This window comes from Stigmatopora argus, chromosome 3 (genome assembly GCF_051989625.1).
Source record: "Stigmatopora argus isolate UIUO_Sarg chromosome 3, RoL_Sarg_1.0, whole genome shotgun sequence".
In the NCBI taxonomy this organism is placed as follows: domain Eukaryota; kingdom Metazoa; phylum Chordata; class Actinopteri; order Syngnathiformes; family Syngnathidae; genus Stigmatopora; species Stigmatopora argus.
In genome coordinates this window covers 21,387,512-21,414,365 of record NC_135389.1, presented here as the reverse complement: position 1 = coordinate 21,414,365, position 26,854 = coordinate 21,387,512, and the positions used below count along the sequence as shown (strand labels likewise).

Below are 26,854 nucleotides of genomic sequence, written 5' to 3'. Positions count from 1 at the left end.
TGAGCTAGAAAAACACACGAGCCTGGCTAGCCGACGTTCTCCGACTCTTCCTCCCCCGCGGGGATGCTAACGGAACAGCACGAGCTAAGTTTTCTCAGCCGGCTCGTGGAACAAAGGATTCACAAAACACCTGTTGTTGGCTTGTGTTAGAAACGGTACAGCCTCTGCACAAGAATAAACTGAGTTAATGTCTACTTCGGGGGATAGCAATCATTAAGGAAGCACTGTGGTACAGTGGGTTGCACGCCTGCCTTGCACTTGAGACTTCATGTTCGAATCCAGGTGATGCCTTCTGTTATATTTAGTCAAAATGAAATTGTTCAGTGTCAAAATGTATCGGCGTTGCAATTGTCTGACAGGCAGTTCGAGGTTTACAACAACTTCTGTTTAAGTAAAGATAGCTAAATGCCGAAATGGATGAAGATTGACAAAGAATAATTAGCATAAACAGTCATTTGGATTGTTATTTCTTTTGTAAGCATCAGGTGTCAGAATTATTTCTGAGTTATGTGATTGGGTTTGAAATCTCGGATTCCTTAACTCTAAATTTGGTCTGAAAATGGTTTTCCAGCAATTGCAAAACCTGATTAAGTCAAAACAAAACAAAACTACTACTGTCCCTGTAGACGGCTTAAATCACATGTGTCAAAGTGGCGGCCCGGGGGCCAAATCTGGCCCACCGCATCATTTTGTGTGGCCCGGGAAAGTCAATCATGAGTGCCGACTTTCTGTTTTAGGATCAAATTCAAATGAAGAGTATAGATGTATATTAAATTCCCTGATTTTCGCCCGTTTAAATCAATAATTGTAATTGTTTTAAATCCATTTTTTCTGTGTTTTTAGTTCAAAAATCATTTTGTAAAATCTAAAAATATATTTAAAAAAAGTTAAAATAAACATTGTTTTAGATCTATTAAAAAAACTGAATATTCTGGTCTTTTAATCCAGTTCTTTAAATCCATTTATAAAAAAAAAAATCTAAATATTCTATCTAAAATGGTCCGGCCCACGTGAAATCAAGGTGACGTTAAAGCGGCCCGCGAACCAACCCGAGTCGGACACCCTTGGCTTAACTAGACAAATCATTTGAATCAAAACAAACTTCCCTTTCCACATTTCAGACCAAGAAAAAAAAAATCAAACCCTATCATCCTACCTTTAACTTCCAAACCTCGTCCTGATAGCGTCCCACCAAAAACCAGGACATCGTCCTCTTCCCATGCCAAGAGCTGGTTTGACGGTTCCTGCATATTCCCCGGTTAATGTTTAATCGGCAGTTCCTGTGGCGTGAGTCCCCGTAGACCTATGAGGACCAGACCGGGTCAACATTATGGTCTGGACGTGGGCTTTCCCCACGTGCGCCCAATGATTTGTTTGACTGTGTCAGCGCACCCCTCTCGGACAAGCTCGCTTGCCGTGTAAACACCGAAGACCTTTACCGGCGCCGATATGTCATGTCGGCCTTCTTATGTCGGCATGGCAACGGTGCAAAGTGCGAGACGTCTGAGAGTGACTGACATTGGACTTTGGGCGCGAGAGTGAATTGGCAGATCGTTGTTTTTTTTTTATGGCTCTATCACCCCAGTACGGGTCAGCGATTGGTGACCTGAGTGAACAAAGACAAGCGAGAATGCTATTTTTAGATCAGACCGCTAAGCTACGTCTGCAATTCTTGTATCCATTTTCAGGACGGTCCGTCGGTGATTCTGAACGACAACGGGTTTGTACGAGATAATCAAATGTGCTTCTGAAAATGATCAAGTTTTGGGGTGGTCTGATTGCTTCGGAGTTGCCGCAAAACGGCGTTGACGGGTATTTTGAGAAAACGCAACAGCTAGGGGAGGGTTTGCCGATTGTGGTCGCACCAAGGCCAGGTTTTTGGACGTAAAGTCTGGGCTAAAATTGATGATATCATAGCTGTCAATCTCAGCCAATTTCTCCCCTTATTAATGATTGCAATTCCCCTTATTAAGCGATTAAAAAAAAAACATACAAATACAATGCGACATATATTTACTCACATAGGGCGCACTTAAAAGTCTAACATTTTCTCCAAAGTAGAAGGGGTGCCCAATCAGGATGCACTAAATTCAAGATTGTGTAGATGTCGCTGTATGACGCTGACAGCTTGACTGTCTGGGTACATTGCTTGCTGACACGCTATATTTATATAGTGAAAATGCAGACGGGTAAAAGTGAAATGCTTAAAAATGACAATATTAGCAGTCGACGATGACGTTTTCGTCCGCTACCAGTGACCGAGATGATCCGGATTACATACCTGTCAACCTCTGCCGATAACTGCCCTTATAAATGATTATGATTCCCCTTACAAACCCCCAAAAAACCTTACAAACACCGTCGTACGACGGTGTTTGTAAGGTTTTTGGGGGGGTTTGTAAGGGGAATCATAATCATTTATAAGGGCAGTTATCGGCAGAGGTTGACAGGTATGGGATTAGAGCCCAAATGGGTAAAACGAGCTCGGTTTGACAAAAAACATACTTACGAAAATCTCCTTATTAGTTATTATACAGCGTACACAATTTGAAATGATAAAAAACCTGTATAAAATATGGGAAAAACGTATAAGTTAACAGGTATGGATTATGATTTGCAAAGCTATAACAGTGTTTTAAAGCGGGCGTATTCATATCAGGGCTAACATCATCTCACTTTAACATTGGTGGAACCAGATAGCGTAAAAAGCAATACAGTGGTCTTAACATCATAATACAGCAATTCCAATGACACCATTACTTTTCTGCCAATTAAATTCTTGCAGAAAAGTCCAAACTGGAATTAAAGTGTGGACATATATTGGCTCACAGTGTGTTGAAAAACACATTTTGGTTAGAAATTGAAAACAATAAGTGCAAATACCTCCCTTTTTTTCTCCCCCAAACAGTTGCAAATCAATATCCGCCATTGCCAACGAGGCAAGAGCGTCTTTTATAATTATCGAGCGTTACTCCAGACGAACTCTTGCGTTTCAAAGTTACATAAACTTGAGCGAACTCTGACCTGTGAATTGACAGCGTGGTCATTTGCCAAAATTAGAAGCGAGCACGTTGTAACAGAAGTCAGAAGGTCGAGTGAACGAGGGTGCCGTGTGTCGGGGTATCGCGTTGCATTCAAGGATGTACACCGACTGACCTGCCGTTTATAGAACGTAGTGGGGTTAAAAAAAAAAAAAAAGATGTCTAAAAGTGTGTCACCGTGTTCGAACTTTTGAAGCCACTCAAACCCTTCAATGGGCCGACAACATTGGCACAACACCTTCACTCACATACAAAAATAAAGTCAAAAACAAAGGCCCTTAAAAGTTCCAAAAATATGAACTCGTTGCAAAACAATAAGTACAGTTCTGCTAAAATGTTTTCTTGCCGTATTCATGATTGACAACGAGTTCTCGTCAAGTTCCAGACCACATCGTAGCTTCAATATCTGACTTCAGGCAGTCAGCGCTCATGAAAACATTTATTATTTGGTCAGCTTCGCTTGTTGGATGAGGACCCCAAGTGCATCACTGGGTCCCGTACAAGTATCACTGTGTATTCTTTCAGATATTTATATTGTATGTCGAATCAAATCACTGTACTAATCCACTATAAAAAAAGATCATCAAATGCCCCTACCTACTCTGTCCAGCATCTACAAATCCTGGTGCCTTTGAAAACCTTCTTCTTCTTCTTTCTTTTTGTTATTATTCTTATCATTCTCATCATTCTCATCATTCTCATCAATCTCATCAATCTCATCAATCTCATCAATCTCATCAATCTCATCAATCTCATCAATCTCATCAATCTCATCAATCTCATCAATCTCATCATTCTCATCATTCTCATCATTCTCATCATTCTCATCATCATTCTCATCAATCTCATCAATCTCATCAATCTCATCAATCTCATCAATCTCATCATTCTCATCATTCTCATCATTCTCATCATTCTCATCATTCTCATCATTCTCATCATTCTCATCATTCTCATCATTCTCATCATTCTCAATATTCTCAATATTCTCATTATTCTCATTATTCTCATTATTCTCATTATTCTCATTATTCTCATTATTCTCATTCTCATTATTCTCATTAAGATAGTTATTGATTATTTATGTCTGTTTGTTGTTCTTATATAATGACAATAAAAGCATTCAATCAATAATTGTTCTTAAGAACAAAAATCCTATCACAGTACAAAACAAACCCTCCCAGAGTTGAAGCACACCTCCATAACTCCTGCATGCATTAACTTAAAACAGTCTTTGGAAGCTAAGGAGTCTAAATCGAGTTCAATAAATTACACTTGGGCTAGACCAAGTCAATCAATGACCAACTTCCAAAAATGCATCACTGAAGAACCCCCTTCATCCTTGAACTTGCCGCACCTCCCACGGTGCCTTTAGGGGCGCACACAGCACGCTTTGAGGAGGCCAGATGTAAAGTAAAGCAGCACAAACGTATTCACAACAAACAAAACGAGGAAAAGGAGATATTAATAGTTATGACAGGCTCTATTTAAGCCACAGACTTAACTAGAAGTTGATGTGTTAGTCAAACAGAGATGAGTCGCTCTCTAGGTTAAGACCGACCGACCGACCGACCGACAGTCCAGACAGAGCTTAGCGCCGCATATTATGTAACTAAGTTTGGTCCTGGCGCTTGTCAGCGAGTGGGCAGCCACTTGTGACATTGACCTTGAGCAACATGTCCGTTCGTTCTGAGCCTGGCCATTCCATTTTCAGACCCCCACGCTTGTTTTGAAACATTTCTGCAGTTCATCCAGACGATAAATCAATCAAAAGGCCTTCGAAATTTATGCGCAATCGAAAGCTGAGTCAGTGAAATTAGCCTCAAGACCGTAAAAACTTTTAGTCGAGGTTTTAAATTAGCCTCCATTTTCGCCCCATCTCGCTTTAACCATACGTATACGCTAAAGACACGGCATACACTCACAATCCAAAGAAGCATCAAGTCAACCACGAGTCCACCATGCTATCAAAGCGTTAATGTTTTGTCAAGTACGAGCTGGGCGATAAAACGATAACGATAATTATGATGAAATAATTTTTGTCAAAATTTCTGCAGGTTTTATTCTTTACTTTTCATAGTGCAAGAAGGGAGTTGTCTTATCTTTATTCCACAACAGAACAACAATATACTTTTTTAAATCATCATATTTTATATTCTCTTTTGTTATAACGTAAGGTAACATAGTCACAGAAGTTTGAAGTTTCAAATTTGACACAAAAAAGTTAATTATCGTGATAATTATTGATAGACTTATCAATTTTTTTTAATCGTGATAACAATTTTTGTCATATCCCCCAGGTCTAATTGTACAGTATCTATCGAAACGGGTGTAGCATACATTAGAAGGACGTAAGGAACTTCTCCCCCTGCCTTAAATCAATATAGTAATCCCTCGATTATCGAGTCTTCACTTATCGCAAATTACTACTTTTTCCGTTATTAATATTTTTTTTATTTTTTTAAGTTCATAATGTGAAAATCCACGCTGAAACTCGTAAGCGAAAGCCACTTTTACTACTAGGACTCTAAAAAAAAGATTAATATTTTTTTTATTATATCTTTTTGAAATTATATATTTTTCAAATTATTATATATATATATATTTTTTCAATTATATATTTTTTAATTATTATATTTTTTTACATTATTATATATTCTTTACATTATTATATATTCTTTACATTATTATATATTTTAAAAATTATTATATATTTAAAAAAAATATTTTAAAAATTATTATATTTTTTAAAATTATGATAATTTTTTCAAAAATTATTATATATTTTTTAACTGGGCAGACCCTACTTAGTGATTTTTCAATTATCGCGGCCATGTTTGGTCGACATTAACCGTGATAATCGAGGGATTACTGTACATCTTTACCTTCTCTCCACCAATCCCAATGTTCGCATGGAGGCGGTGGTGATAAAGAGGAGAGAGCCTTCATGTTCTGTAAAATCTCGCCAGCTGTTGTGAGCCAGGGTTCAATAGCTTCCATGCTGTGCTAGCAAAGGAAGGACTATAAGCAAAGCAGACAGCAGTGGTGCAATTGTACTTAAAGAGCCATCACCATCTCAACGACGCCATCCGACAGGACGCAGAGGACATTTCTATTTGCTATGACAGCTGCGCGCGTCTCCGGTTACATTTTCCAGCGTGGTACCCGAGCGCCGTTAGCGCCGTTAGCGGTGTCAGTGAAATATTTGGCAGTATTTTTGAAAGAAACAGACAAATAAACGCCAACTCCACTCGAGATGAACGTAGCTTCTTCCCATCGGAGAACGGTGAACGTCATACGTCTGTCAATCAAATGTTCTAATGCCACGGGTGTCATAGATGGAAATATAAATCACATCACACGCTGACAGTGGACCGGAGATCTTAATCAGAATGATTTCAATCTTGGTGAGAAAAAGTCTGCACGTAGACACGGCCAAATAGCAACTCTTATCCCCCAACAATGTTAGCCCTGCATTAACTGTTAGCATTCTGGCACCAATGACACGAGTAAATGCAGTGTTTACAGACAGTATATCGGCGGTCAAACATCCTGGAAAAAACATTAACATACAAAGATGGTATAAATTTGGCCCAAATCTTAAAGATTTGATTTCCATTGGTCATTTTATGAGAATAGGATTACCTGTCTCGAGAGCTAGAGGGTGCGCTAATTGTACATCTAGCTATCGAGTAGTCGCGCGTAGTCGCGCGTAGTCCCGGCTTTCAAACTGCAACAGAGCTACTGAACGGATGCTAAGCTAAGCTAAGACAATCGACATCAGCAACACACTACAACCTCTTATAAATGATTGCAATTCCCCTTAAGTGATTTTTTTTAAACAACGCGCCATATGTTGACTCACATGGGGCGCCCTTAAATTCAAAAATGTTCTCCAAAGTGAACGAGGTGTCCAATCATTATGCACTAAATTGAAGATTATGTAGATGTCACTGTTTGTGTTGACAGTGAGTACATTGCTTGCTGACACGCTATAGCTAAATAGTGAAAAGACAGTGTGCATAAAGCATGACAATATTAGCAGTCGACAATGACGTTTTTGTCTGCTACCAGTGACCGATACATCCAGATTAGAGCCCAAATGACTACAACGAGATTGCTTTTACAAAAAAAACACTTAAATAAGCTTTTACAAAAAAAAACACTTACTAAATAAATCCTTTACAATAGTTGTAATATGGCGTACACAATTTGAAATGATCAAAAAACGGATTGTTGCTCACTTTGATGTCAGAACTGTTATGTCAAGAAGCTTTATCAAAGTAGGAGCATCTTCCGCATGAATATTTTCATAAGTTGATGAATAACGAACGATAAAAGCAAAAACTGGAAGTGAGATAAAAACCTTTGTCACTTTACATGGTGAAAGAGGATCTAATTCATGTTGAGCATCTACTGACCCACGAGTGATCATTAGCGCAGACAATCTCCTCCAGAGCTGCTTACTTTAAGTCTAGCTGGAGGGCCCCAATCCTATTCCGAGTCCCGCAAGGACTTTAGCGTAAGAAAGGCTCATGGGGGTCTGCGTGAAGGTCAAAAGCTTGTTGAAGAAGAATAGACACAAACAGAAGAGGGCAAAACATGTATACAGACAACGTACCAGGGGCTTGACCCCCAATAAATATGGACAATTATTTGTTATGGAAAGTTTGGTTTCAACCTTTGTATATTAAGAAAAATGAAATACTTGTTATTGATTACAAGGAAAGTACGTTTCTGTAATGTTTAGTTAATCAAATTGAATAGGGTTTTTTTAGACGTGTCCTATGATTGGCTGTCCTTTGCTTCTAAGCCAAATTCAACATTAAAAAGTGATAGTAAAAATACATGCATATGAAATCAAAGATTCTCATACCTGTCAACCTCTGCCGATAACTGCCCTTATAAATGATTATGATTCCCCTTACAAACCCCCCAAAAAACCTTACAAACACCGTACGACTCGTACGGTGTTTGTAAGGTTTTTTGGGGGGTTTGTAAGGGGAATCATAATCATTTATAAGGGCAGTTATCGGCAGAGGTTGACAGGTATGGATTCTACCCTTTGTAATTGACAACACACCCGCTAACTTGCAACTAGAATATGCTCGCTAGCACAAGCGCGCAATAACATTAGCATTTGGGTAGTTTGGACAGGCGGGGGTGTGTTTAGGGTCACCTGATTGTAATCGGTATAAGAGTATACCTGTCAATTTATACGTTTTTCCCGTATTTTTTTCATTTTTTTATCATTTCAAATTGTGTATGCCGTATAACAACTTTTGTGCAAGATTTTTTAAGTACATTTTTTGCAAAAGCAATCCCGTTTTAGCCATTTCGGCTCTAATCCGGATCGTCTTGGTCACTGGTAGCGGACAAAAACGTCATCGTCGACAGCTAATATTGTCATGCTTTAAGTCCACTTTTTCACTATGTAAATATAGCATGTCAGCAAGCAATGTACCCAGACAGTCAAACCGCCAGCGTCACACAGCGACATCTACACAATCTTGAATCTAGTGCATACTAATTGGGCACCGCGTCCACTTTGGAGAAAATTTTAGAACTTTAAGTGTGCCCTATTTGAGTAAATATGTGCTACATTGCATTTGTGCAGGCGAGTGGAACTCTACTGTCGTTGCTACCACCCGCTAACAATAGGCCTCTTCACCCACCTCAGTCCTAAACATTTGAAACTGCTCCGTCGAGGCACGAGAACCTGAACGTCTAGTTGTGCGACTTGAGAGGGAAAAAATCCTACGTGTCTTTGAGTTCTTCTTTTACATTTAACGATGTAATTGGTTCCTTTGGAGGGAGACGCCGATTTTACATCTCAGGTTCCAACTATGGCCAAATTATATAGAAGCATGTAAAGTTATTTTCAATATGCTGCTATTTCCTTTTTAGGCTTTTTTCGGAACAAAATGACATTTCAATATATCAAAATGGCAGTCAAATTTAAGAAAGACTGAGTCATTTATGCTAACGGTATCTTAAATGTTACAAAAACGCACTTTCATCTAATTTGAGTATTTTATGCCGATAGGGAATCCCACTCACTAGCATTTTTTTATTATTATTGTCATTTTTAATCAATACTAATGAGCTGAAAACTACAAAAATAATTTGAATACTGCCAAATAGTTTTGCACACGTGTGTTATCTCTGAAGCTAATTATAAAAGGTCCAAATAGCGTCCAAATAGCGCCAAATTATATAGAAGCATGTAAAAGTTATTTTCGATATGCTTTCCTTTTTAGGCTTTTTTTGGAACAAAATGACATTTCAATGTATTAAAATGGCGGTCAAATTTAAGAAAGACTGATGCACCGAGCCTTTTCGGAGTCACTTATGCTAACGCTAGCTTAAATGTTCCAAAAATGCACTTTCACCTCATTTGAGAATTTCCTTTTTAGGCTTTTATAGGAACAAAATGACATTTCAATATATCAAAATGGGGGTCAAATTAAAAAAGACTGATGCACTGAGCCTTTTCGGAGTCATTTATGCTAACGCTAGCTTAAATGTTACAAAAACACACTTTCACCTAATTTGAACATTTCCTTTTTAGGCTTTTATAGGAACAAAATGACATTTCAATATATCAAAATGGCGGTCAAATTTAAGAAAGACTGACGAACCGATCCTTTTCCGAGTCATTTATGCTAACGCTAGCTTAAATGTTACAAAAACGCACTTTCACATAATTTGAGCATTTCCTTTTTAGGCTTTTATAGGAACAAAATGACATTTCAATATATCAAAATGGCGATCAAATATAAGAAAGACTGACGCACCGAGCCTTTTCGGAGAGTCATTTATGCTAACGCTAGCTTAAATGTTACAAAAACGCACTTTCACCTAATTTGAGTATTTTATGCCAATACGGAATCCCACCCACTAGCATTTTTTTAAATTATTATTGTCATTTTTAATCAATACTAATGAGCTTAAAACTGCTAAATTAATTTAAATACTGCCAAATAGTTTTGCACCCGTGTGTTATCTTTGAAGCTAATTATAAAAGGTCCAAATAGCGTACTGCTATCTTGGACGGCGCTATGATAAGAGTCTTAGTGACGACTACCTTTGGTCCAAAAAGTAAATGCCACATCATTGAGAGGGTGACGAGACTAGGAGGACACATTGCGTTGGAAAGGTGATCGTATATTTAGAATGGGAACTGGAAGGACAATCATTTGTACACTTTAGGATCGACCAAGACTAAAGAAGAAAGTCGACCTGTAGGCTTTTTAGGCTTTGTTTGTGTTGCCTCAAACTGTTGATCAAAGACACAATCAATCAGAAAAAAGATGAAGTCACATGAGTCAGTGTCAAACTGAAAAGGGTTACAGTTGAAGGCACAAATGTTATTTAGTGATTAAAAAAAAAGCAATCTTTTTTTATGATACTATTGTTGGGACATTCCATGTTGAACAAATCTACACTTATCGTGATTTCCCCTGTCAGATTGTAGCTTGTCAGCTTGGCATGACTTTGATGAGTGTTTTTAAATAAAGTTTAAAATAATGCATTTAATTTAAGACTATGTAGAATAGGTAACAAATCATTTCTTTTAAAAGCATAATCCTAATAAAACAATTACTGTCTTATAGACATGAGACAACAAACTGTTCAATATACAATGCATATATGTACAGTGTCAATAAAGCTTTCAATTCTATATCTATGTATATATGTAAATGTCAATAAAGCTTTCATTTCAATTCAAAGAATATGCAACAATGTTACCTTTCCAAGCATGATGTTTCCAACTACATCTTATTGGTTTTAAAAAATTGGAAGTTATTTTATTAAAGTAGTTTAAAGCAGGCGTACGTCATAACAAATGGACTGAGCTCTCTTTGCATCTATATTTTAATGCTAATAACAATTGTGAGACTTGGAACTAGGATTGTTTATAAAAGACCACGCGGTGTAAAATGAAAACCTTCGTTAATCTGACATTTAAAAAGGCAGGACTTTGCCCATGAAGCATACCATAAACTTGATACTTTGATGTTATATTGCAGAGGGGTTCGTCTCTTCTCGGAAATTAGTGCAGTTGATACCTTTGTTAACTCACCGGCTGCCATTGTGCTCATATTATACACCCACTGGCTTGCATCACTGCGCAGGCGTGCAAACAACAACAACAAAATCAAACTGAAATTAAAGTCTACCTGCAGACAAGCAAATATTACCTTGAAACTATCACGTGCAAAACATGACTACATTGTTACGCTGGTGAACCAAGCGCGTGGTTTCGTGGCTCATGTTCAAATAAGCACCTAAAAGACGCCGTCTTACCTTATTGGAGGTGGTTCGAAGCGGAACCAGCATGTTGCCCCGGAGGTCTGTGGTCCAGAAGCGGGTCAAAAGGGGAGATGAAGGCCCAGGGAGGAAGCGGCGAAGCCCGGCAACGTCCTTGTTTTGTGTCCTTCCCCCCGTAGCGAAGCAGAGCCGGCTGCCTGCTCGACTGCCTGCTGTCAAAAGAGGAGACCCGCACGTCGGTAGAAAAGCAAGCCGAGGCTGACGCCCGCCGGAAGTGACGACAACAACACGCGCAGACTCCTGCCCTCCCCGTTTCCGCGACGGAGTGCGACACACCTACATTTTCAGCCAATGGGAAGTTTCCTTTTCAGAAGGGGCGGTGTCGTTCAAAAGTAAACTTGGGGATTCAAAACGCCCCTTCTGGTTTTCCCAAAAGTCCTCACATGACCTCCTCAGTAAATCGATCTCATTCGAGAATTTATATACAATTGAAACAAAATGAAACCAAAAATATGGACAGCGCGGGCCTATTGTTAAAACCATAGTATGTATAATTAAATGAAAAAAGTTAATATAGTATAAAATGTAAGCATTTTAGTTCCATATTCAGTGAATAATTTGAATGCAATAGACTCAGACAGTCATTATTTCCAGTAAATTTCAACCTAAAATCTTCTTCATAGAGCAAAAATGTTAATCTTAATCTAGAAAAATGTTTTCTTTGTAACTGTTCAGTTATATATATTAAATGCAGCACACTGGGGCAAATGATATACTACAGGGGAAAATCAATTCACGCAAAAATAACTGGAGGCTGATTTACAGTACTCTCAATTAGTACTTCAAAATTAGCAACTTAAATAAAAAACGTCGTTTTAATTAATCAAAATGATACCATAACCCCAAAAAGTAACTTAACTGAACCCTAGACCACCGAATGGGTGAAAAAAAAGGCTTTTTATTCCTTTTTTTACAAATGCGTAAGCCTTCGTGGCGCAATGGACGACCTCGTTAGCATCCCTCTGCGCTACTTTCCCCATCGCGTTCGACCCTTCATCACATTCTGGACACATCGTTGGCTCTGAAAAGCGTCTGGCTTGCCTCCTGGTGGCAGACCCCCCCTAGGCCCTCTAACCCCTCACCTCCCCAGGCCCTCACTCCCCTTCGGTGACCCCTGGGACGAACTCACGCGACCCCACCTGACATTTAACATATGCAAAGCTTTTTGGAAAAGACACGGAATAAAACATTCAATGGCAATTAGAAATGAACCTACATACTCATCTGGAAAAACACGTTATCTAATCTATTAAGCATAATTTTCTTTTCTAATGACTATACATGTCTTTAGTATACCGTATGAAGCATGACCCACTTAAGTGGGTCACGGGGCAAGATCCAACCACAAAATAGATCTTTGCTGCCACCTGCTGGTGACACTTGTTCTTGCTAGTGGCGAAACGAGTGTGAATACTGATAAATAAAATCTGCGTACTATAAAATGCCATTTTGCAACTTTTACTGCACAATTCTTGCATGTAATTTTTCAGCCGTTTTTTGTATATGTTATGTATGATAGATATAGCAATTGCATTAGTTTAATTTACAGGAAAATTGAAAAAGTTGTGTCGCCTAATTGGATGACCCAGACCAAAACACTAGTCTGGAACACACAATATATCAAAACAATTCCTGATACAAGTGTTTTTCAAAGTTTGCATATTTTCAAAGATAGCCCCCCTTTTAGTGAAAAATGCATACACTAGATGGCGCTACCTTGCTGTCCCATAACCCTGTTCATTGCGTTTTATAACCCCCTAAAACACAACTGATTTCCCCCTTTTAAATCAATAATTGTCATTTTTTAATCCATTATTTCTGTTTTTAGTTCAAAAATCGTTTTGTAAAATCTAAAAATATTTTTAAAAAGCAAAAATAAACATTGTTTTAGATCTATAAAAAAAACTGAATATTCAGGGATTTTAATCTAGTTCTTTTAATCAATTTATTTAAAAGAAAATCTAAATATTATATCTAAAATGGTCCCTAAAACACATTTCTACCTTTAGAGCAGGGGTCTCCAAGTCCGGTCCTTGAGGGCCCGATCCAGTCTGCTTTCCATGCATCACTCCATCAACACACCTGAATCAAATAATCAGGGTCGTAATTAAGCTCCTGGACAGCTTGCGATGAATCAATCATTTGGTCCAGCTGTGGAAGTGGTAGAAAATGTGTGTTTGGGTTTTTTTTAAAATTAAATCCACTTGCTGCATATTTATCAATAACGCTTTTATTGGAGCATGACAGAATTTGTGAATTATGGCTTTTTTGGGGGTAAATCAGAGGCACTTTAAACGATGGCAGTTGTGTAAAGATTTGAAAGTTTGCACAGCCATATGGCATTATTTACTCATTCATTTTACAAGATCCAACATTAATCATAGCAGTATAATATTAAAATGAATCAAGTTTTAACACGGCTACGGAGGGCCTTTAATAGCAACTGCAAAGTACTTTGTAAGTGGAATTAACACCATTTGGAGTTGATATACTACATATACTTGGCTTTCAGTGATATATTTATTGTCATTTTATTTCTATATTTGATACTATTCTTGCCACGTGACATTTTTAATGACTTTTTCATGAACTCGTCGACTGCTAGCCGACGGCCACGCTAGCCGACGGCCACGCTAGCCGACGGCCACGCTAGCCGAGGGCCACGCTAGCCGACGGCCACGCTAGCCGACGGCCACGCTAGCCGACGGCCACGCTAGCCGAGGGCCACGCTAGCCGACGGCCACGCTAGCCGACGGCCACGCTAGCCGACTGCCACGCTAGCGGACTGCTAGCAGTCAACAGCAAAACATTCTGAATGTCTGTCACTTTTTTGCATACAAATGAGCAAGACAAAGTTGAAAGACAAAAATGTTTTATTCAAATTCTGTATCAAAATAATACATTGTGGCTTTACCTGCTTTCCGCCATTCGAGTCGCATTTTCCAACGTAGTCGGCGATGTGGCATCTGCCCGGTGACGTTTTGCTGCCCTTCGGGGAAGGCAGTAGGTTGTATAGTTATCTCCTGATTGGGCAACATCACTACCCTGAAACCACACAACCTACTACCTCACCCCGTACGAACATCACAAAGACGGACAATGGCGGAGGCTCAACGGGAATACCTTTAACTGGAAACAAATGTAAACGATAAGAAAAGGTCACCGAGTGTAAATTAAAAAAAAAAACACAGAACGATGCAGTGACGACGATTCGCCACTAGGCGGGGTTGCTGCCTCGAGAAAGACTTTTCAGTGGTCCGGTGGGGTCCAAACATCAGACGACATTACAGTCACTTGAGGAAAGACAGTAAGTTGTATAGTTATCTGACAGAAAGGGTTTGACCCTAAAACTCTACAACCTACTACCTCACCCCAAATGACAGTGTGGCAACATTCGGTTGGTCCAAATTCCCGCTGCTCACTCCACTTTGACGAGCAAAAAATAAATAAAATAGGTTACGAGACGCACTCTTTCAATATCAAATGACATTTCTATACTTAAAAAGTTCTAAAACATTTTTAATGACAAAAACTCGCAACAAAAAACACATTTCAGACATTTACCGTATTGGCCCGAATATAAGACGACCCCTCTTTTTTAAGACTCAAGTTTGAAAAAAGACTTTTTCAACATCAAATTCAATTTTTATACAGAAAATAATGACAGTACATCTGAAAGAAATGATTATAAAAATATATTCAAGAGAACAAGCATGTTATTTTGCCTCATTCAAATTATGCATAAGGGTCATTTTCACATAATTCAGCAAATAACGGTAAAGATATGGCCCTGGACTTTCCCTTTATGTGTTACAAAGTTATAAAAATTAATTACTACTGCTTTGTTTGCCACATATTATACTACATTTGGCACCAATTTTAAGAGAAATCTATTTGAGACACAAATACATTGAGAGCCAGTTTATGTTGAATTTGTCCACTCCGTTAGATGTCCAGAATCTAGTGTCACAGTTTATAGGAATGAAAAGTCGGGTTATGATTTATTTGTTTGTCTCTATTTAGAATGTGTTGTTTAGATTTGTTTCAATAGTATTTTCACTCAAGTTGTCTTTGAGAAAAATGCAAAAGAATTGCAACTGCAAACAGTTTTACTGATGTACCTTTCATATCAGTTAGTGTGTCTTTACCGTTATCACATGAGAAATACACCAAAAAATTCACAGTAAATACACCAGGTGGCTGGTGTGGGAGAAGTACCAGGATGTTGTCAGCCATATTGTCAACGCCAGCTAAGCAGAAGCCATGAGAATGAAACTAAAACCAAGGTAAGGACCATACCTGTGAAATGTCGTAACAATTCCATGTCTTTACCGATGTCCTAAAAACTTGGTGAACATAATTACTTTGCTTTTTAATGAACTGGGCATGGTGTATGCATGCAGAACACTATCATTTACTGAGTGCCAAGAAATACCATCTACCAATGTCAAAGGCTGAGGTGGAATGTTGTGTCTTTACCGTTAATAAATTTTGTCTTTACCGTTGTATGTTTAGAAACTGTGCTGTCTGCAAGAAATACATCAAAAAGATCTACAGGGATGGAACTGATGACATAAGGCAATCAAAGGAGCAAGTGTTATACCACGAATGGGAGAAGGGAGTAGAGACCAGAATGACAAATAATGGGCCAATTGATGTTGTTGTCATCCAGAAGAAAGAAAAATCTGTCACCATTGCGAAACTCTGTGATGACCTTGAGAAAGACCTTGTGGCTCTTATGGGGCACCAATATCGTATCATTCACCAGTACAAGGAGCTCAGACTAGTAAAATCCAGGTTAAATTTTAATTAATTATGTTTTCATTAAAGTTCCAGCTAAGATATTTCCAGGCAGTGCTAGTGTTGCTAATTAGAGATAATCAGAATGCTTGAATTGCATTTTGTAAATTATTCATTTTCTGAAAGTGTCTTTACCGTTATTTGCTGAATTATGTGAAAATGACCCATAAACTGTTTAGCACATCTTAATATCTGTATAAATATGTAAACTAAAGTGCAATCACATTTGTAAAAGAATGGCTTCTGGTTTTTGAAATGTAAATTGTACTTTTATAAACCGACAACTTTGCAAAATCATCACATGTGGTATTTCTGACATTTTATATGAATCGATTGCTGGATTGCATATTCCTAAAAGTGAGTTTTTTCAAGTTTTATGCAAGATACGTTTATTTTTTTTCTTGAATTTCATTCATAGACGTCAAAATAAATTTAGTATGGCGTTTTATCTGTTTATCTTTTCTCTATTTTGAAATAAATGACCGTATCGGCCACATTGTCTTGCATTATGGCGTTTCATCTGTCAGTTCCGTGCATGTCAAGTCTAATTTATGCGCGTATAAGTCTTACCTTTGATTCAGTCATTTTTTTGAGTGATAAAAACAGTGACTGAAATAACACAAAAGAATGTCAATAGTAGTCCATAACCTATCGATGCTAGCTCACACGGCTATTGTAGAAACCGAACTTAACGATTAACCCTTGACGGCCATCACGTTGACGATAGTTCTAAGGCACATGTGTCAAAGTGGCGGCCCGGGGGCCAAATCTGGCCCGCCGCATCATTTTGTGCGGCCCGGGAAAGTAAATGATGAGTGCCGACTTTCTGTTTTAGGATCAAATTAAAATGAAGAGTATAGATGTATATTACATTTCCTGATTTCCCCCCTTTTAAATCAATAATTGTCATTTTTCAATCATTTTTTTCTGTTTTTTGTTCAAAAATCATTTTGTAAAATCTAAAAATATATATAAAAAAAGCTCAAATAAACATTGTTTTAGATCTATAAAAAACTGAATATTCAGGGCTTTTAATCCATTTATATTAAAAAAAATCTAAATAGTATATCTAAAATGGTCCGGCCCACGTGAAATCAAGTTGACGTTAAAGCGGCCCGCGAACCAACACGAGTCTGACACCCTTGTTCTAAGGCAACCACCTCGTATATACATTGTATATTGAACACCTCGGTCGCCGACTGGACATGGTTCCTTCCCCTATAGTCGCCGTCTCCGGATCAAACATGGCTGAGCGTCTGCTTTAAAACGATGCCCAGTCGCCATCGTCGAGTGACAGGAACGTATGGCATGCGCTCACATAAACGCAAGCATGCGCGCCAAGCTAAACCGGCCATTTTTTTCCTAGTAGGGGTTCTTGGAAGTCCCCAACGTCAGCAAAATAGCTCGGACCGGTGAAAGCGGAGAGCTCGTAAGCGATAGCCGCTTCGGCTAGCAGCTGACGAGCCGCTTTCTTTCGCCACTTCGACGTCTCGTCGTGTCACGCCAAACGTTAAGGCGACGCGCCACACACGACGTGAAAACACGACACCCTCGGCGGCGCTCGGGGCTGGGGGGGTCCCCCCCGTTCGGGAGACTGACCGGTCCGGTTTGGAGAGCCACTTTAATTCAATCACACTTACGTCTGAGTGCTATCGATCGACGGCGCGGCCGCGGGACAAAGTGAAGTGAAGTGCTCTAACCTTGTAATTTGATCTATTGGCTTGTTTGGTCAGCGCGGCGGGTGGGTTAGCTTAGCATCTGAATGTTTGGGCCCATGAATCCTTGCTCTGATTTACTATCACGGGATAAATATGGTACGATTGCTAGCTTGGAAGGCTTGTTTAGTTATGATTGCAATTTGATTCAATTTTAAAAAGCATATAATAACATCAATTTTCAAGATGGGGATGAGATGCTAACGGAATACAAATTCTTTTCCAATTATGGGCGAACTCAGCTTAGCGCACGACAGGTTTAGTTTTACTGTCTCGACGTGAAACCAACGTTAGATTATTTTACCGTTATGTGATGAACGTTAGGAATGTTAGCATTTCAAATGAAAGCTTAGCATTGCAAGCTAGGAATGTTAGCATTTCATATGAAAGCTTAGCACTGTAAGCTAAGAATGCTAGAATTTCATATGAAAGCTTAGCATTGTAAGCTAGGAAGGTTAGCATTTCATATGAGTAAGTTAGGAATGTTAGCATTTGATATGAAAACTTAGCATTGTAAGCTAGGAATGTTAGCATTTCATATGAAAGCTTAGCATTGTAAGCTAGGAATTTTAGCATTTCACATGAAAGCTTAGCATTGAAAGCTAGGAATGTTAGCATTTCACATGAAAGCTTAGCATTGTCAGCTAGGAATGTTAGCATTTCATATGAAAGGTTAGCATTGTAAGCTAGGAATGTTAGCATTTCATATGAAAGCTTAGCATTGTAAGCTAGGAATGTTAGCATTTCATATGAAAGCTTAGCATTGTAAGCTAGGAATGTTAGCATTTCATTTGAAATGATAGGGCTAAGGGCTTTTCCAAATTAATACCATAGGGTCATTCATTTTTAACAGTGTATTTTGTTTTTGAACGCAAGAAATAGGAATACTGTATTTTTCGGACTATAATGCGTTTTGAAGTCAAATCACAAAAAGAAAAAAATGGGGGAAAATAAGGAAATATAATATACATCTCTAATCTTCATTTGAATTTGATCCTAAAACAAAAAGTCGGCCCTCATGATTTACGTTCTCGGGCCGCACAAAATGATGCGGCGTGCCAGATTTGGCCCCTGGGCCGCAACTTTGACCTCGATGAGATAGACGGAGTAAAGAATTTATAAGGCATAGCTCCTCTACAGGCCCCCCAAAGTGTAGCATAGCAGACATGAACCATCTATTCGTGTATGTATATCAAGCCCAGAGGGGAAGGGGTAATGGGGGGGGGGGTGTGGGCAGAGACGGAGGGACGAGGAAGCGGCATGGACAGGTCCTATTACACATGTCAGGGGACTGTGGGGGTGGCGAGCCACGGGGGGACCGTGGGCAAGTCAGACAAGCTGACCTCTCAGTCACCTACACAAGAGAATATGATTCAGCTTGGTAAATGTGCCAAAAAAAGGGAATTACAGTAATCCCTCGATTATTGCGGTTCATGTAGACAAGACATGGCTGCGATAAACGAAAAACCGCAAAGTAGGGTCACCCCTATTTAGAAAACAAAAAATAGATTTTTTTTTTTTTACTTCAATGCTGAGTTATAGTAGCAAGCGGAGGAAAGGGGAGTGGCTTCCACTTGCGAGTTTCAGCGTGGATTTTCACATTTTTCTGAACTTAAAAAAATACATATTATTATTTTTTACTTCAGTGCTGAGTTATAGTCGTAAGCGGTGGACAGGGGAGTGGCTTCCGATTGTGAGTTTCAGCGTGGATTTTCACATTTTTATAAACTTTTAATAAAACATATATATATATATTTATTTTTTATTTTTTACTTCAGTGCTGAGTTATAGTAGTAAGCATTGGACAGGGGAGTGGCTTCCTCTTGTGAGTTTTAGCATTGATTTTCAAATTTTTATAAACTTTAAAATATATATATTTATTTATTATTATTATTTTTTTAATTTTTTATCTGTTTTATTTTTTACTTCGGTGCTGAGTTATAGTAGTAAGCGGTGGAAAGGGGAGTGGCTTCCGATTGCGAGTTTCACCGTGGATTTTCACATTTTTATAAACTTTAAATATATATATATATATATATATTATATATATATATTATATATATATATATATATATATATATATATATATATATAATATATATATATACATTATTTGTTTATAAAAAAAATTTACTTCAGTGCTGAGTTATAGTAGTAAGCGGTGGACAGGGGAGTGGCTTCCTCTTGTGAGTTTTAGCAGTGATATTCACATTTTTATGATATGAACTTACAAAAAAATGTAAACAAAAAAAAAATCCCCCAGAAAAAAATCCACGATGTCGTGAAGCCACGATATTCGAGGGATTACTGTATTCTAGTGTTCGCAGATAAAGCCCAGACCCCGGCAAACGTTATTGACAAATAAAGTCATAACACAACATGAAAAACTATTTCAAAAACATCTGGCAGTAAATAATGAAATAGCTGCTGTTCCTATTTTCACCATTTCTGCTATTTTTACACGGATACGAATATGGAAACAATCTGAGGTCCATAAATCATGACCCATGTTCAAGAAATCATTTTCAACTGCCTGTTCTTTTCGACGCAAAACAACAGATTGGAAAACAAACAAACTATTTTCAACCTTCAAGTGCATGATGTGCTCTATCATGAAAGTTCTACGCGGTGGCCTTTGCTGCATCAGATGCGGCCGTCACCACGTCTGCACACTCAGCGTTCGTTGCCTGGGGAGGCAGCCCGCCCGCCTCCGTCGGAGCGCCCCTTCCAGCTGCATCTGTCGCCTGCTATATTTAGCGCCCGCGTCAAATAGGGCTGCACGTGAACTCGAGCTGACAGACCCGACGCCGAAGCGGGCGGGCAGTCTCGTCATTGACCGTCTGTAACCTTGAATCGGCCATTACTGCGTACGGTCCAAGGAACTGTGCGAGAGGTTAACGTATTTTCTCGCATATAAGCCGTACCCTTAAAATTGCCTTAAAAATGGTTGAATTTGACTTTTTTTTTCATATATAAGACGCCTCCTGATTCACAATTTTCACCTCCATATTCATGGTTTTAATAGGGAGTACAAAATGTGTTACTTTGAAGGGAAAATGTTAAGAAAAATCATCGCACGTGGTATTTGTGATATATTGTATCAAGGGTGTTAGACTCGGGTGGGTTCGCGGGCCGCTTTAACGTCAACTCGTTTTCATGTAGGCCGGACTATTTTAAATATAATATTTAGATTTTTTTTTAAATAAATGGATTAAAAGAACTGGATTAAAAGCCCTGAATATAAAGTTTTTTTATAGATCTAAAACAATGTTTATTTTAGCTTTTTTATATATTTTTAGATTTTACAAAATGATTTTTGAACTAAAAACAGAAAAAATGGATTAAAAATGACAATGATTGATTTAAAAGGGGGAAAATCAGGAAATTGAATATACATCTCTACTCTTCATTTGAATTTGATCCTAAAACAGAAAGTCGGCACTCATGATTTACTTTCCCGGGCCGCACAAAATGATGCGGCGGGCCAGATTTGGCCCCCGGGCCGCCACTTTGACACCTGTGTATTGTATCAATCGAATGGCACGTCTGCTGGATTGCAAATTATTTGGGTCAATATCATAAGGAAGTTCAATTCAAAAAGGAGGTCATGTGAGCAGTACAACCAGGAAGTGGGTTTGTAGGGGTCTAGTTTGTCATCCCTAGGTAAGATGGCGGCGCCCTGAGCGAGCAATGGCAGGCACAAGGGAGTTTTTTCTCCACATTTTATGTAAGATACAGTTTATTTTTTTCTTGAATTTCATTCATAGACGTCAAAATCAATTTTGTTTAGGGTTTTATGTTTCTTTTCTCTATTTTGAAATAAATGACCGTATCGACCGCATTGTCTTGCGTTACGTGCGTGTCAAGTCTAATTTGTGCGCGTATAAGCCGTACCCTCGATTCAGTCATTTTTTTTGCCACAAATACGGCGTATAAGCAAAAAAATACGGTAGTTAGCGTGGCCGCGGCTCGAGTTAACCGCGGCAGGGGGTGCCGTCGGAACGCTTGGCGGGCCCACGGTATCCGGGCTTGTTGCCAAACTTGAGTGCGATGTAAAGTGATGTACCCTGATGAAGCCATTTTCATAAATCTCCCAACTGTGCGTTGGACAAGGACGGCGCTCGTTGATCCGAGCTTGGCGTCGAGCCGATACGCGTTTGCGCCTACGCTCGTTGGTCCCCGCCACGAGGCAGCCGGCCGGCGCGGTGATATATCGCGAGCCATCTGCGCGCTATAGGGTGAAGGTTCCGTGCTGGCAGAAATGCCCCAGAAAACACCGCACTTATGCAACGTTCATTTAAAATTGATGCCATCCACGCAATAAGGACATTGCGGCGCCCCGATACGCACACATGGTGCCCCAATATAGAGCCCGAGGCGACTTTCCGACCCGCAAAGTGAGAGAGGCGGGGCAAAGTAGGTTTCGAGGGTTGACGATCAACAACTTTTGTGATACTTTGCTGCTGTCTGGGTGATTTATTTATTTATGCTGCTTTGTTGCGGCGTGAATGAACTAACCTCATCTGGAAGGTTTATTTAAGAACAGAGCTGCACGGTGTTTATTGCTATTCCAGGTGAAGCGGACAACTTGCACTAAAATTACATAGGCTACTAACCACTTTAGTCACTTTTTGTACCCAAGTACTTACGTCGACTACCTACTTACTTATGTTGACTACTTATGTTGACTATCTACTTGCTTATGTCAACTACTTGCTTATGTCAACTACTTGCTTATGTCAACTACTTGCTTATCTCAACTACTTACTTATGTTGACTACTTATGTCAACTACTTACTTATGTTGACTACTTATGTCAACGACTTACTTATGTTGACTATTTATGTCAACTACTTACTTATGTTGACTACTTATGTCAACTACTTATGTTGACTACTTATGTCAACTACTTATGTTGACTACTTATGTCAACTACTTACTTATGTTGACTACTTATGTCAATGAAATTTCCCGAATAAGGGATGAATAAAGTTATCCAATCCAATCCAACTACTTATGTTCACTACTTATGTCAACTACTTACTTACATATATTGACTACTTATGTCAACTACTTACTTGCATATGTTGACTACTTACGTCGACTACTTGCGTATGTCGAATTCCTATTTCGCCTACCTACGTCAACTATGTCAACTACTTATGTCGACTAACTTGTGTCGACTAACTCGTGTCAACTAACCCGAGTCGACTCCTTATTTATTTATGTTGACTACTTATTATGGGTGCACATTATGTTGAAGCTTTAAATCTCATTGTACTTGTATAATGACAATAAAGGCACCCTTATTCAATCAACTCAATTTCCAACTTTTCTGCTTAACTCATAGACAAACCATTTTCATCCTGGGGAGTTTTTTATTTTTTTTAAATTCATAAAAATGTGAAAATCCACGCTGAAACTCGCAAGCGGAAGCCACTCCCCTGACTTCTGCTTGCTACTAGGAAAATGGCGGAAGACAGAAAACTCAGCACTGAAGAAAAAAATATATTATCATTATTATTTAGGGGTGACCCTACTTCGCAGTTTTTCAATTATCGCGGCCCTGTCTGCTCCACATTAACCGCGATATTCGAGGGATTACTGAATTTGCCACTTCTTCTAAAACAGCAGCAACAGAATTCCCCCACTAGTCCGAGAGACAAACCAGAGCTCCACGAACTTTGTTTGTATAAAACACATCTTAACTTGATCATCTTGCCATCTGCAACAATGAAACTAAGGAAACAAATCAATAACCTTTTCCACGTTAACGTTGTCTCCATGATGACAGCCGTCCAATCCATTTGGACTGGCACATGAGCATTCAATCCCGGCCATCCCGATTAAATTTGATCCTGTGGTTTACAACGCCGATGAAATGCCGCACTATACCGGCACAAACATAAGCGTGCAAAAACACACCAAACCCTCCAACTGAACTGCGTCCGAATATGGAGAAATTCAGGTAAAAATGCTAATAATCCGATGTTCTCCATTCTAAAAAAGCCATGTTTTCTCTAATAAAAAAAGGAAACGTCCCAGATTTTTTTTCTTTAAGAGACACGCTGGAGCGCCGAGAAGTTGGGAGGACCCGAATAACATCTGCACATGTAATCAAATGCCTGGCACTTAAGCCAAGCTTGGAAACGGAGGGGCGGAGCCCGAGGTTAGCGAGTGCACGGCTGACGAAAGGGGGCCGCGGTTCAGGCGGAGACAGGTACGCGTTCCAGTGTGGGCGGGGCTTATGCAGAAACGCAAGGGTGCGAATAAAGAAGAAATCCCAGCAAGAGTTTTCTTAGAATCATTCTCACAGGCACTGGCCAACTGGTTTGGCGGTGGAAATGGGTTTTCTACCCGGATGGACGGAGTAAAGCGGGCGGCGCCCGGTGGCCAATTAGGAGGGAAGCTCAAGCGGGATTTCCGTATGTTAAAAAAACGAGTTTCTTTGTGTGTAACAAGCAGACTGCAGACAGAAGGGCTTCATTTTCACAGCAGGTGGTGAGAAAGCATCCACGTGTACTTACGACAGAAGGTGCCTCGCCTCGCCTCGCAGCTTCCAGCCTCTCGGTGGCAGTCCGAGCGCAGCTCCTGAAGGGGAGGAAGAGAGGGGGAGGAGTTATGGGAGCTCGCAAAGGACAATTTCAGCAGTGGGCTTCATATTTGCATACCTGTCAACCTCTGCCGATAACTGCCCTTATAAATGATTATGATTCCCCTTACAAACCCCCAAAAAACCTTACAAACACCGTACGTCTCGTACGGTGTTTGTAAGGTTTTTTGGGCCCGAGAAAGTAAATCGCGAGTGCCGACTTTCTGTTTTAGGATCAAATTAAAATGAAGAGTATAGATGTATATTAAATTTCCTGATTTTCCCCCTTTTAAATCAATAATTGCAATTTTTAATCAATTTTTTCCGTGTTTTTAGTTCAAAAATCATTTTGTAAAATCTGAAAATATATATAAAAAGCTAAAATAAATATTGTTTGAGATCTATAAAAACCTGAATATTCAGGGTTTTTAATCCAGTTCTTTTAATTCATTTATTTAAAAAAAAATCTAAATATTATATCTAAAATGGTCCGGCCCACATAAAATCGAGTTGACGTTAATGCGGCCCGCGAACCAACCCGAGTCTGACACCCTTGGTTTATTAGGATCCGACAGCCGTTTCTGACCACCATAAAAAAATTCTACTCTTTACATTGCACGGTTTGGACAAACCTAGCGAGAGAATCTTAACATACACACACCTACTCATAAATCAGGCTTTATAAGGATTATAGATGATTATTTATTGCTTATTTATTTGTTTGTGGCTATTTGTAAACTTCACGGTGAAGCTTTAAATCTCATTATATATTATACACAATTATATTCAATTTAATTTGCTGCCAAGTATGTACATGATCTAAAATACATCTGCTAAGTACATACAATATACATTTTTCTTATTGAATTTTGATTACAGTGCATGCTCGAAGTAGCAAAATAAATTCCAGTAGTACTTTTGACACATGTATACGTGTAGGTGTAGGGATTTGGACTGGGGGTGCCGGGGGTGGGGGTCTCTCCTTTGGAGAGAGATGGTACACTTGAGGCCGTCCGTGGAGGACACTGCCAATTAGAGGCCTTCGCTGAGGAGGTGTTAATTCCGTACAGGGACGCTAATTGCGACGCGGGGCACGGCCTCGGCGCGGAGGCGCTTTTATATACTGTTTGGAACGTTTATAATTACAGTTCAGCGCTTTGGAGTGCCGCCAGCACATGTTTATAGACTCGTGAGTAACCCAACTCCCGCGGCCCGTGGAGACAGATTCATGTCCATAGCTCCGTTGCACTCAATGCACTCTGTGTACTGTGCGCGCGAGGGTGTTGCATCTGCCAGCGTGTGTGTGTATGTATGTGTGTGTGTTTGTGTGGGTTGTTTGCGGGATTTGGACTCGGGAACTCTGGTTATGTACTGCATGTGCCGTACTAATGCTACATATAGCAAGTATGGCAAACAGAAGGCGGCTTACACTTTGATTATTGGTCGATTATTGTTTTTTTAAGGAGGAAGAAACAAATGGTCGTCAAAGGCTTTCCGACGGCTAAACGATAAATGTTAACACGTGTTCAACTTTTGAGGCTTTGAACCGAATATAAGACGTTCCTGATTATAAGCAACCTCCTCGTTTTGAAGGGTGAAGTTTGGAAAACGTTTTTGAACACTAAATTCAATTTTTAAACTGAAAAGTTGGGTATATATGAAATAAATGATTATAATAATATATTGGAGAGAAAAGGCATCTTATTTTGCCTCATTCAAATCATGGAAAAACTGTCTATCGCATCTGAATAGCTGAACATTTAAATACGTAAATGAATGGCTTCTGCTTTCTGAAATGTTAAGTGAACAAAAACTGAATTGCAATCACTGCATTAACCATTGAAGTGTTCAGCATATCTGGCGCCATCTAGCGTTGCAAATTGGTATCATGTCTAAACCCCGAATCCAAAACAACCGACACGTTTTCAGTCATTTTTCAATGCAAAAAAACTGTCTTATATTCGGGCCAATACGGCTTATATGCGCACAAGACTTGCTATACACTTTTTCACCAGTAGATGTCGGCAAAGTAACATTTTCTATTTGCTGCTTATTTTCTGTTTTGCACTTGCAATTTTTTATTTACTTTTAATCAAATTGATGAAATGGTAATGCAATTTATCTTAGAAGCATTTTAGCTAATGCTTAAGCTACAACTACACTGTTGCCACGATAAAATCTAAAAGGTAATGGCCATTTCTAAGGTCATTATAAATTTAAGGACATTTACATGAATTTCAGAAAACAATAAAGCATTTTTTTAGTTCTTCTGGAGAGATATACACGCAAGGTTAAAGCATTTTAATCACATTTTCAGTACAAAATATGTGCTATGCTGTCTTTTAACAAAATAGTAGCGCTGGTAAACAACT

The 26,854-nt window shown here is 39.1% G+C and overlaps 3 protein-coding genes across 6 annotated transcripts in view; 1 reads left to right on the top strand and 2 right to left on the bottom strand.

Annotated features, from left to right (window-relative positions):
* The window catches only part of pparab (peroxisome proliferator-activated receptor alpha b), a 31,186-nt gene extending 16,826 nt beyond the window's left edge, over positions 1 to 14,360 (bottom strand). The window contains exons 1-3 of one of the 4 annotated variants that reach the window (XM_077597234.1): positions 14,290 to 14,360; positions 13,379 to 13,457; positions 11,352 to 11,527 (exon numbers count right to left, since the gene is read on the bottom strand). The gene's annotated coding sequence lies outside the window, so the exon portion shown is untranslated. The other 3 variants (XM_077597236.1, XM_077597238.1, XM_077597237.1) reach the window with 3 other exon arrangements.
* The window catches only part of LOC144071817 (uncharacterized), a 52,387-nt gene continuing 39,763 nt past the window's right edge, over positions 14,231 to 26,854 (bottom strand). The window contains exons 8-9 of the mRNA XM_077597239.1: positions 24,418 to 24,481; positions 14,231 to 14,801 (exon numbers count right to left, since the gene is read on the bottom strand). Coding sequence (XP_077453365.1) covers positions 14,625 to 14,801; positions 24,418 to 24,481 — 241 coding nt within the window. The 3' untranslated portion in view covers positions 14,231 to 14,624. The remainder of the gene's footprint in view (positions 14,802 to 24,417; positions 24,482 to 26,854) is intronic.
* On the top strand, positions 15,176 to 16,349 carry LOC144071818 (uncharacterized). Its single transcript, XM_077597240.1, has 2 exons — positions 15,176 to 15,661; positions 15,891 to 16,349. The coding sequence occupies exons 1-2, from the start codon at positions 15,639 to 15,641 to the stop codon at positions 16,186 to 16,188; spliced, it is 321 nt and encodes a 106-aa protein (XP_077453366.1). The 5' UTR covers positions 15,176 to 15,638; the 3' UTR covers positions 16,189 to 16,349.